Source organism: Cryptomeria japonica, chromosome 5, assembly GCF_030272615.1.
Source record: "Cryptomeria japonica chromosome 5, Sugi_1.0, whole genome shotgun sequence".
Taxonomy (NCBI): Eukaryota; Viridiplantae; Streptophyta; class Pinopsida; order Cupressales; family Cupressaceae; genus Cryptomeria; species Cryptomeria japonica.
The window spans coordinates 721,831,084-721,844,121 of NC_081409.1; the positions used below are offsets into that span (position 1 = coordinate 721,831,084).

General features: G+C 31.3%; 1 protein-coding gene across 1 annotated transcript; it reads right to left on the bottom strand.

Annotated features, from left to right (window-relative positions):
• Nucleotides 1–59: 59 nt before the first annotated feature.
• On the bottom strand, nucleotides 60–1,573 carry LOC131855864 (S-norcoclaurine synthase 1-like). The gene is made up of 2 exons (XM_059220915.1): nucleotides 1,319–1,573; nucleotides 60–320 (listed from the first exon to the last, which is right to left on the bottom strand). The coding sequence occupies exons 1-2, from the start codon at nucleotides 1,571–1,573 to the stop codon at nucleotides 60–62; spliced, it is 516 nt and encodes a 171-aa protein (XP_059076898.1).
• Between the last annotated feature and the right edge of the window lie 11,465 nt (nucleotides 1,574–13,038).

Consider the following 13,038-nt stretch of genomic DNA (forward strand, 5'->3'; position numbering starts at 1 on the left):
CTTAATCATATATAAATTAATAGGATACCTAGATCTTAAAGTACTTATGATCGCCTAGATTAACAAATACTTAGGTACTTGAAATCTGTTGGATTTGTTGGCCAAAAATTCATTTTCCTATTCTCTAGAGGTAGAGTTGTCAAGAACAATAAATCTGCCCAGTCAAGTGTTTGATCAGCTGAGGCTACAAACATCTGACCATAGTCTTCGTTTTCTTGCATTTTGTAGTTGAGCTTTTCTTCCAAGGGTAGTTGAATGAATTCCCTGACAATATCCTTCATTTTTTCCAAGAGAGACAGAGGAACTCCATGATTCACAACCTGCCAGAAACATACATATTATCTTATCTTAGCAAAGTAAGCATGTTGAAAGGACACAGATAATTTGGAACCTAACTCAATCATAAAGGTTTTTCCGTTTTAATTTAAAATAAATAGCTTGTAAATTACTGGCATGCCACATCATATAGATGACTATTATATTCTACAAAGGATCCTTAAAGTGACTCCCATATCCTACAGAGGATTGTTTTCAAACTTCACTTCTGTACAAAGAATGAGGGCCTCCAAGATTGCCCCGTCTTTTTTTAATTTCTTGAAGTAAACTAAGGTAGCAGCTTTTGTGCCGACAAAGATAATGGCCATACACTCAGTAAGATTTAGTAAGATTTAATTTCTGGTGGGTTTGTTTAGAAATATTCAATTTCAATTGTTGATATGGTTTATATATTTAATTTATATTTATTTTTCAAAATTGAAGAAAAATAATTGTAATATTTTCAATCAATATTAAGTCTATCATAAAGATTTCATTATTTATTTATAATAATTTAATAAAATAATTTATTTTTTAATATTTATTTTAAATTTCATAAAATTAAAACAATAATTCTCTTATTAAAAATATTACTCTAAATTTTTCTTATTCTCGAAAAAAAAAAAATTACAATACATTTACAGAAAACCATCTTATTTGATAACCAGGGTCATTTATTAAAAAACGACCTCAAAGTCATGGTCATTTATTGAAAAAAAAAACCTCAAAATATAACACTGAAACCACATCATATATTAGTAATAAACAGGAGGATGCTAAAACAATCATCCTCAAAATAATAATATAATAAGGGCTTACAGAGCAGCACAGTGCAATGATAACAATGTTAGTATAAATTATATAGAGAGTTGAAACATTTTTTAATGATAAATATCATTATTTGTATAAAAAAATATTACACAATACAATTAGTGTATAAAATACTACTTTCTCACAGTTGCTAGTCTATAACATAATTTATAATCATTTTTGATGTGCACACCTGAAAAAATCCCCATTGCTGGCATGCAGTACCAAGATTTTCCAATTCCTTTTGCCTGCAAAGATCCGAATCTCTCAAAAACATGCCCATGTCAATTATGGGGATATCCAATTGATGAGTCGTCGAGTTATTTGGGCGCTCTTTCTCTGTTCTGATATACCTTTGAGGCAGGCTGTGTAGGTTCTGAGATGCCAATTCCTGAACAACAGGAATTGAAAAACTTTTTGAAGTTCCATCGGAGGGATCAACCACCATGCGTGAATTAAACATGATATTTATTTTTATTTGATATAAACAAGTGTCTGTTTGATTCTACACCCCCAAACAGAAGATATAGAATGTGCTATGTATGCTAATCATCCTCCCACAGTGTTTCCCTAATTTCAGTACTTCAGTCCACTGCCGAATAAACAGCATCCACATAAAATATTTTATTAAATTTGCTTTTCAAAATTCTTTGTCCTGTTCTTTATCATTCGAAGTCATGAAACACAATTCGAAGTGAACATTTAACTATTCTAATTAGATTACAATTTTAGATAAATATATCAAATAAAATGAGAGCAGATTGAAATAATCATATCATGGAGGGACAGTTAGCTATTGTAATTTGAACAATGTATGAAGACATGATTCAAAGTCATTAAACACATGTTGAAGTGAACATTTAACTACATTAATTAGACTACAATTTTAGATAAATATATAAAATAAAATGAGAGCAGATTGAAATAATCATATCATGGACAGACAGCTAGCTATTGTAATTTGAACAATGTATGAAGACATCATTCAAAGTCAATAAACACATGTTGAAGTGAACATTTAACTACTCCAATTAGACTATAATTTTAGATAATATAAAATAAAATGAGAGCAGATTAAAATAATCATATCACGGATGGACAGCTAGCTATTGTAATTTGAACAATGTATGAAGACATCATTCAAAGTCATTGTTTAACACATGTTGAAGTGAACATTTAACTACTCTAATTAGACTACAATTTTAGATAAATATATAAAATAAAATGAGAACAGATGGAAATAATCATATCACGTACATACAACTAACTATTGTAATTTGAACAATGTATAAAGACAAATACACTACAGACATGACTGCCATTGAAAAACAAATGATATTTTAATTTTAAAATTTTAAACTCTATTAACAGAATTGTTTCCCAACGAATGTTACATTGATTACCTTCTTCAAAAGTGTCACATCTTTATGAAAGACGCATTGATCTTGCTTCTTCTATGAGAAGTAGGTTTTGTGGAAATATGAGTTATATTATAAATATATAATATTTATTACACTTTACTTAAATTAATTAATTTTTAAAAAAAATTATGTCAGTTTTTATTTTTAAATTTTGGAATATATTTTATGATTCATTTCATATTTTATGTTTCTTGATGTGAACATTATTTAATTGTTTTGTTTAATATAAAAAAAGTTACAAGACAAATTTTGTCTTATTATAACTTTGTGTAAAAGAGAATCAATAATATTTACCAATCAAGTTAGCTAACACTATAGCTTTGTGTAGAGGAATCATAGGATTTTTGAGGATGCCGAATTAGTTGTTGAGAAGATGTGGGGGAAAGTTGTTTTTTGTATTTAGAAGACTATATCAGCTAAGTATGATCTATCCACTGTAGTGGATCTTATTGATGTGTACATCTTTACAAGGTGACATTTTTTCGCTCAAGGAACTAGTACTTAGACTACTGGGGCAAAATGTAGACCGACTAAATAAGCGATGAGGAAGATTAATCATGTGGATCGCTTCCTCCTCCTCAAGGAGTTTTCATAATAAGCACGAACAACTCTTCTAGGGGGAATCTTGGTCATGGTTGTACTGTTGGTAGATATAGTTTTGGTAGTGTTTAGTTTTTTCTTTTTCATTTACAAAGAGCTTAATATGAATAACTTAATTAGGCTCTTGACATCTTGTATGATGTGATGAGAGAAGTTGTTTCCTTGACTTGCAAAGGGTTATTATGAATACATCTAATCAATATATTTTTCTAATCCTTATATCCATCTCAATTAAATATGCTATCACTCAAATAACTAAATAATAAGATATAATCTTGAGTACCTCAAAAAACTATTAGATCACCTGATTAGGAATTTCACATTACTTAGGCCTTTACTTGATTTACTAGAAGTACAAGGGGAAGGAGATCCTAATGTCCATTGTAAAGCCTATGTAAAGTCTATTAGGGAATTCTCTTTTAGATGTTGTACTCATGAGCATCTTTCTTAAAATGCTTGAAGGGATAGTTTTAGATAAGTTTAGTAAGTTGTGTAGGGATCCATTAATTCCTTTAAGGAACTCAGTGAGTTTGTAAAATATTTTTCATGAATAAGTTCATTAAGGCAAAAATATGAGGATTCTTATACATAGAATAAAGACCCAAACAAATTTGTTGCTCATCTCATTATCAATTGTAGATAAGTTCTATACTCCAAGTTATGTACCTTTTTTTTTTTTAAATAATCAAGGTCTAATTATAGATGGGATCTTGGATTCCCTCCTAAACAAGAAGAACAATATAGATTGCAATCAAGACAACACTTGTCGCTAGTATTCCTAAATCTTGTAATAACAAAAAATAATTAATTCAATTCAAACCACAAGCATCAAAAGTATGGTCTTCAAAATTATTGCATGTTTCATAAGATTATGCATTTTAATACAATCACTTCCAATAAATACAACAAAGTTATTTGGTGATTACTTGAGGATCATAAATAAATGTTAAAATATGCCATTTCATCCCCATGCTAAATTAAGGGTCTCTATAATGAAATTTTACTACACCTTCAAAAAAAGAAAATGCACATTTTTTAATGAAGCCTACCAAAAGTATCTCAAAATAGGTACAATATAAAGTATCTAGAGTTATACAAGCAATTGACTAGTTTCAATATAATGGCACATGCAACCTATTGGCAAATTTAATTAAGGAGAAGCTAATTAAAGGCCTACATTAGCTCCCAAATATTTTAAAAAGTTATTGAAGTAAAACTCACATTGGTCAATTGGACAATAAGTGGGGATACAAAATAATTAAAAACTTAAAGAAAATTTTGGAGGCACATCTTTGTAATTTCCTATCCATAAGATCAAGATGAGTTTGCACATAGTCAATTTTCCATGAGATCTCTAAAAATTTGTCAAGGAAGTGTCAATAAGATTTAATGGTAACCATTGATCAAAATCAAGCAGGATCTATATCAAAGGAAAAGGAGTAGTGGTTATAGATCTAATATTCTATCAAGATTAGACAACTAGTAAGCATTCATAGAATCAAAGAGGAAATCAACATAGTGAGAATTAGTAACAACTACATTACTAGGGATAGAAATTTTTGAGATCAGATTCATATTATTAGTGCTTTGAAAAAGCATTTTAAACATGAGCTCCAAATTTAGGACCAAATCTAAGCCATTGAAACATTATAAGAATGAAGCTCCAACAAATTCTATCATAAACCTTGTCAAAGTCAAATTTGATCAGAATGACAATTTGTCCTATTTGTTGAGCCCATTCAGTAGTCTCCCAATGTAGTCTCCCATGCAAGCATGAGGTTATTGAGAATAAATCTACCAACGATGAATCTTGTCTATTCAACCCTAACAATTTCCTGAACCTCGAGTTTAATCTTAATGACCAAGACTTTCACAATAATCTTATAAAAAATATTAAACAAGATTATAAAATGCCAACAACTAATATCTCTTACCCTCCAAACATTTTACTCCCCATTAATAAGATTAATAATGAAACTTGATATGTCCTAGATGTTAGACCCATCTCTTTATCTTATTGTAGAGCCTCAAATGATACATTAAAAAAATATATATAAAGAAGTGACTGCCAAAAGAACATTTAATATCCAATCAATAAACTTATATATACTTATTCATACATTTATACCTATAAATATCTTCCAACTATAAAGGTTGGAGTTAAATATAAAAAAATGTGTATGGACAGTGCTACGCTGTGGATAAAGGAACATGAGTTAGTGGGCCAAACTTTTTACATCCACCTTTTTTTATTATTAAGCCAATAGGCTTTCTAGTGGGGGCATTTATACCTGGAAAATTGTCAGTGCATCGAATTCCCTATTTCCGATCGATGTGTTTTGCCGTGTTTTTTTAATAGTTATTGGAAATTGTGTTAAAAAGTCATAAATATGTAGTATTTTAATTAAGATTATTATTTATATAATTTATGGCCTTTTTTTTAATTAGTTTACAAAAATATATTTGGCATGACATGTTATCGAGAAGTGGATTTAATTTTCACTGACAACGAAATTAAATCGTTTGCCTTGGGCATTAATGGTTTTGAACAACATAATTAATTTGCTTGGCCTTAGCAGTTTCATCCATTTGTAATGAAAAATATTTGCAGAATGGTTTTCGATGCTTTTGTTCGGTTCCAGTGAAGAGTATCTGCGTATTTCTTTGTTCACTTGAAGTGAAGAATATCTTCGTTTAGCCTGCAGAGTGGACAGTATTCAAAACATCATTGCTATTTGTCTGGCTCTATTATGTTTTTTAGAAGAGAAGAGGGCATTTAGAGGTTTTTGTTTCATCGATTGTGTTGTTATGTGGAGTTTGGTTTACCATTGTTGGGTATATTAGTATTGTGTTTAGTTTTCAGTGACTTTGCTGTGAGTTTTTTGTTTTGGATAAGAAGAGGGTGTCCGAAGATTTCCTGTGATCTGTAGTTAGCGTTTAAGCTTTTTTGACTTAAGGTAACTCTTAATCTTATTTTATGTACAATTTATTTCTTTCTGACTACTGTCTAATGCTGGTTTTTGTGTTTCCATAGGTTTTATGTTTGCAATCTCTATGGAAAACAAGAAAGTGTTTAAAGGATCAGGCTAAAACCATTTTTCCCAGGTATGTAGCCCACAACCATCTAAAATCCCTAGAATTGTCGTTTAACATTTTGAGCATTGGGAAAAAAAGGGTCTTAAGGGAGGCCACCCAAGAAGAGATGGGTGCTTCCATTTTGTTTATTCTCTGTTTAACAGACATTTGGAGAGTATTCTTTGCTATTTTTCAAATGTGATTCCAAAATTTTCATAACAATTGCAGCCATTTTGAGGGTTTTCCCTTCTGTTTTGGTGGATTAAAAAAATTTGTTGGCATTCAGGAGGATATTTAGTTTTGCGGCCTTCAAATTATTTGGGTTTTAGTTCTGTCGATTTGTGGCTAATACTAGGTTTATTGCCTGCCCAGAAACCTAAAAAAATAGACACATAAGGAAAAGCGAAGAAGAACCCACTCCATTGGTATCTTTGTTCTCTTTTTATGACACTTCAATCTAAAATAATAGTTTAAGCAATCAAAGAAAAAATTAATAATTAAGGAAAGATTCATCAATTTATTAGCCACAAATCGACAGAACTATTATTTGCCTTTTGTTCTGTAGATTTCTATATTGTAAAGATATTATTTGCCTTTAGTTTTGATTGCAAGCCCATGCTAACGATTTTGATTTTCTGGCCAGTGGCATGGTTATCGCAAAGGCATTTTTACTGTTTGGTTTTACTATGCTTGTGACCATATAGCTGGATATAGAAATTATAAAAATACATATGTACCCATATCTGGAATTTTTACTGTTTGGTTTTTATTATGCTTGTGACCATACAACTGGATATAGAAATTATAAAAATACATACGCACCCATATCTGGAAATGGTGTGATATCGAATACAAATAGATATTAAAAAAAAATTGAGACCCCCTAATGGATACACATATCTAAACAAAGAAGGTAAAGTATGTGTTACTAAAATATTAAATAATATCAATATTAGATATAGAACAACTTCTTGAAATCTATATTGTAAAAGACCAAACTTTTTGGGGTCCTCTACAAAATTTTGATTGCCTTTAGTTCTGATTGCGAGACTATGCTAACGATTTTGATTTGTTGGCTAGTGGCATGCTTATCACAAAGGCACTTTTACTATTTGGTTTTTATTATGCTTGTGACCATACAACTGGATATAGAAATTATAAAAATACATATGTACCCATATCTGGCATTTTTACTATTTGGTTTTTATTATGCTTGTGACCATACAACTGGATATAGAAATTATAAAAATACATACCTACCCATATCTAGAAATGGTGTGATATCGAATACAAATAGATATAAAAAAAATAAAATTGAGACCCCCTAATGGATACACATATCTAAGCAAAGAAGGTAAAGTATGTGTTAGTAAAATTATATTAAATAATATCAATATTAGATATAGAACAACTTCTTGAAATCTATATTGTAAAAGACCAAACTTTTTGGGGTCCTCAACAAAATTCTGGCTACAAATCGTGAAACTATATGTCTTATATTTTGCATATACAAAAATTTAAACTCTGGTTCATTTCGATTGAACTAAACTTAAACATAGCCTATATTAAATTTGTAGTTGAAATAGATCAAAACCTTGCTATATCATTTATTTTTGTCATTTAAGAACTATGGTCACGCTATTTGTTGAACATGAGATATAATAAAAATTTAAAAAATGCATTGTCATTCATTGTAAGCCTAAAAAACAAAGCACAATAGCTTTTTATAGCAAAAGAGGTTAGTTTGTGTTGAGTGATGCAAAAGTGCTTCTAATATGTCACTTGTGTAGGATTTTGCCAAGATCAAGGGCACAATGAAAAGCATAAAAAGAGACAATAGAATGACAAGAACAAAATGTATTCTCATCAATATGCAAATGATCAACTAGATTAACCAATACAATGAATATAGGCTTGCTTATATAGGCAAGGCCATATGGATGCATGAGCACACAAATATGACATGTGGCTCAATGAAAAACAAGGGTAGGTAAGAAATACTAGGGGTAGGTAGGAGAAATAATATAATATTCCACAAGAGGTGGATGACCCACCGAATGTGGAGTGTAACAGCAAAATAAGACCACAAAAGGTGGAATTTCTCCTACAAGCTCTATCCCTATGTGCACACTTCCCTAAGTGTCTCAAATCCAAACTACGAAGAGATGCATTATCCTAAGTTAACTTAAGTAAGTGTAATAATATCCAAAATGAATATTTATTTACACCAACAACTTGAACTTTAGTTTCGTTCGAATATTCAAGTTGATGATTGGCTGCAAAATGTAGCTATATTAAATTTGTAGTTGAAATACATCACATCCTTGCTATATCATTTTTTTTTGTCATTTAAGAACTAAAACTAAATGTTTAGATACCTAACAAAATTTTACTATGGGGACGCTATTAGTTGAACATGAGATATAATGAAAAAATAAAAAATTGCATTGTCGTTCATTGTAAGCCTAAAAAACAAAGGTCAGTAGCTTTTTTAAGCAAAAGAGGTTAGTTTGTGTTAAGTGATGGAAAACTACTTCTAATATGTCACTTAAACTTTAGTTTCATCCGAATATTCAATGTAATTGTAATTGGGATTGTAATGCCATTTTCAAGTTGATGATTGGCTACAAGATGTAGCTTGAATATGGGATATGGTCCATAGGTCTCGAGCCGTTGTTGGTTATACGAAAACACTTCAAGTGTTTGAACTATAATGAAAGTAGCCATTGTGATATTTAGAGTCCACTTTTGTTATTCATAGCTCTCACTTAAGAATCTCTTATACAGCTTAGCTCCTCAACAAAATTCTGGCTACAAATTGTGAAGTTGTATGTCTTATATTTTGCATATACTAAAATTGAAATTCTGGTTCATTTCGATTGAACTAAACTTAAACCTACTCTATATTAAATTTATACTTGAAATAGATCAAATCCTTGCTATACCATTTACTTTTTCTCATTTAAGAACTAAAACTACATGTTTAGATATCTAACAAAATTTTACTATGGGCATGCTATTTGTTGAACATGAGATATAATAAAAAAATAAAAATAGCATTGTCATTCACTGTAAGCCTAAAAACCAATGTATTTTTCTAATTTCTATATCCAGCTATATGGTCATAAGAATAATAAAAACCAAACAGTTAAATCTGTTAATACAAGAACTCTAATTAGGATCTCAATCCACACAAAAAACATATACTCGAAACTTTTTTGAATTGTACATTTGCAACCCAAATCAAGAAGTCCAGTCAAATTAGAATTTGTCTAGACCCGCATCGCTATTTCGAATTGTACCTTCATTGATAATTTTCTATTTATTACATGTTTTTTCACCCAGATAGGCCCGTTTAAAAACTAATGAACCTTCTTGCTTGATACTTTTACCAAAATTGTGGAATGGCTTTGTAGACAGTTATATACATATATATGTATGTGTGTGTGTGTGTGCATGCATTTATGTATACATATATAAATATATATGTTTATGTTTATATATACTTATGTACATATCCATATATACATACATGCTTGTACATCTATATATCCATTTGCATACATACATATCTATGTATGTGTATATGTGTATGTATATATATACATCCATATTTATGTTTTTGCATACACATGTATATGGATTTCTATGCTTGTGCATGCAAATATATAGCTTTATATATATATATTAAAAATGTCTATGTCTATCAGCTTTCTGTTTGGGCATTTATGCCTAGAAAATTGTCTAGATTCCGGGTTCTTTTAAAAAATGAGCATGGCAAAAATTGTTTCCAATAACCTTGTGGAAATGAGGCTTCCAAAGCTCATGCATAATAAATGAATTGCAATGTAGGCACTGGATACATGGATAAATGTGCTGCCCTGAAATTTCTAATTTGGGCACTCTATAATTTTGTATTTTGCCACCTTGGAAAAATAGGAAACAAATCTTTCAATTTGTTGGTCGCTCAAAATTTGCATCTATAGTTTGCATGTATATTAATCTCAATATTTATGAATGTTTATTTTTAATGTTGCACTTTCCTTCTGAGGATTTATTTGAATATGCTATTCAACCTTCCTTTATGCTACTTATTGTTCTATAGACGTTGTGTGCTCTCACAAAAGATCTATTTCCTAGAATTGTGAAGAGCATTATGCACTATGTCATCTTCTGCCAGCTCTCCTACTCCATCACAGCAGCCTCCCCCAAACACTTTGGTAAGCTAATCCGTTCTATGTTGTTTCAAATTTTAAGATATGAGCATTGTTTTGGGTGTTCCAACAGCACACAAAAAACATCACCTGTATACATGTTTTGCTGCATCTACATAGTTGTCATCATTCCCGTGTTCCACAGTCTAGATATATATTCTATCCATCCATTGGCAAAAAAAAAAAAACTCGTACAGCCAATGACTTGTTCAAACATACAGGGACCCATTCTTTTATTCAAAATTGCTCCACCATCTTTGAATATATATATATATATATATATATATATATATATATATATATATATATATATATATATATATATATATATATATATATATATATTGCCAAACATAGTTTTCTTTTACCAGATTTGCATTGCTGCTATGAAACTTCCCTCAGATATGCATTCAGTCTTCTTGTGCTCTCCTTGTAGGGGCTTAACGACCACCTCGAGCTTACCCCATATGCAATCCAATCTATGAATGTTGGAGATGATATCCCTTCCCCATTGCTGCAGCTCTTGTCATTTGAAAAAATGGTTGGTGATCCAGATGACAATGATAGATACAAAATAGTCTTGTCTGATGGCATGTATATGTTGTTGGCCATTTTGCCACCTAAGTATGCTGACTTATTACATGCGGAGACATTGAAGATATTTTCTCTCCTTTTGTTGACAAACTATGCTTGTCGATACTTTTGGAACACAAGGTAGCCTCTATTGTCTATTTTCCTCATTTGTGTGAACCTATTTCTATGCTATTTACGAACGTATTTCCTACAATTGAGCAAACCTCCTTCTTCCTTTTACAGGACCATCATTATATTCACTTTAGATGACAAAAAAATGAATTGTGATTTGGTTGGAAAACCCAGATACCTCTTTAAAGAACAGGAAGAACAAATGTTGGGCAGAGAAACCCCGCCATCCACTAAACATTTTCTTAAATTCAGTGTAGATCTGCCTTCTCCACAACATGCTCCCTCTGAAAATATCAGCCCTATTAAAAGTTTGAACCCTTTCCAAAACAATTGGACAATAAAAGGCCGAGTCACAAATAAGGGGAAAATGCATCAATATAATACGACAAAACACAATGGCCAAGTTTTTTAGTTTTGATATTATAGACGAAGAGGGTTGTGAAATTAGAATTACTTCCTTTGATCAAATAGTAGAATTGCACTATCACCGAGTTGAAAAAGGAGCTTCATATGTTCTTTCCAAAGGTTCTGTAAAAGATGCAAACATAGTATACAATAAGCTTAATAGCCACCTTGAGATTGTCTTGACTAAAACTTTAGTTTTGAAGCGCTATGCCCCTGATTCTGCTGAGCCAAGTAAAAAAACCCACTTCACCCCTATTAATGAAGTTCTCACCAGCACCAACAATAGTTTGGTTGATGTTATTGGTGCTGTTGTCAATGTCGGAGAGATTTTTGTAATTCATAGAAAGGATGGATCTACTGTAAACAAGAGAATAGTAAAAATAAATGATATGTCAACTTTGACAATTGAAGTTAACCTTTGGGGGCCGCCATCAAAACAGCTAGGCAATGACTTGAAGAATATGCATGCATCTGGAACATTTGTCATCCTTGCTATTCAAAATGCAAGGGTTGGGTATTTCAATGGAAAAGTTATTAATATTTTAGTGTCAACAACTTTCAAAATTAACCCTTCCATTCCTGAAGCAGACCCCCTCCATTTAAGAGGCCCTGTCGAACAATGCCTTGATTCACACTCTATGGATGTGCATGCCAAAAATAACTAGTACCAGAGAATATCCATTGCATCCATCCTTCAACATCTTAGCGTTGTGCCAGAAACCATTGAGACTACTATTACAGCTATCCTGTGATTCATAAAGGGGGACCAATTTTATTATATAGCTTGCCCGTTACAATTCAATGATAAAGAATGTAAAAAGAAATATAGTATACTAGCTGAGAATTTGTGGCTCTACCCTAGGTGTCAAATACAATTCCCTCAATGTAATTACAAATACCTCCTACAGATGAAGCTACAAGATCAAACAAGCACTATTTGGGCTAGTGCATTTGATGAGGTTGGTATAGAACTCTTGGCTCTGCCTACAAATTAATTATACATGCTACAATATGACTTAACAAAAAAAAAACACCTCACAGCATACTTAATGAAGCTATGTTCAACCACTATTATTTTATAGTTTTTGTGTCTACTGACACATACAACTCTGAGCATAGAATAAAAGTAACAATCAAGAAAGCACAGAGGCTTGATTTTGAAGATGAGTGCACCTACTTGCTTGCAGAGATTGCCAAAATGGGTGCAACTGCATGACTCTATACTACAGGAGCAAAAAAAAAAGGATTTCCCTTTGACTGCATTTAGTATATAAACATCAGTTTTCCCCATTTGCAAACAGTTTGTCAATATTTTGTTCCTCCAAATTCGGTCATACTTATTTCAAACGTTGAACTACTGCATATAACCACACATTACTATTCTGTTCTTTTGTATTTTGAGATGGCTAGCTCAAACCTTTAACTGATATTTGTCTCTGGCAATGAAGGCTAGCAGTTGCTGTGTCTGCTTTTGTTCATAGCCTCTTTTTCTA

Coding starts and splice junctions, on each gene's coding strand:
- LOC131855864 (XM_059220915.1), bottom strand. CDS start 1,573: ATGGTGGTTGATCCCTCCGATGGAACTTCAAAAAGTTTTTCAATTCCT. Junction 321..1,318: donor AGCAATGGGGATTTTTTCAG/GTGTGCACATCA, acceptor TGTTTCTGGCAG/GTTGTGAATCATGGAGTTCC.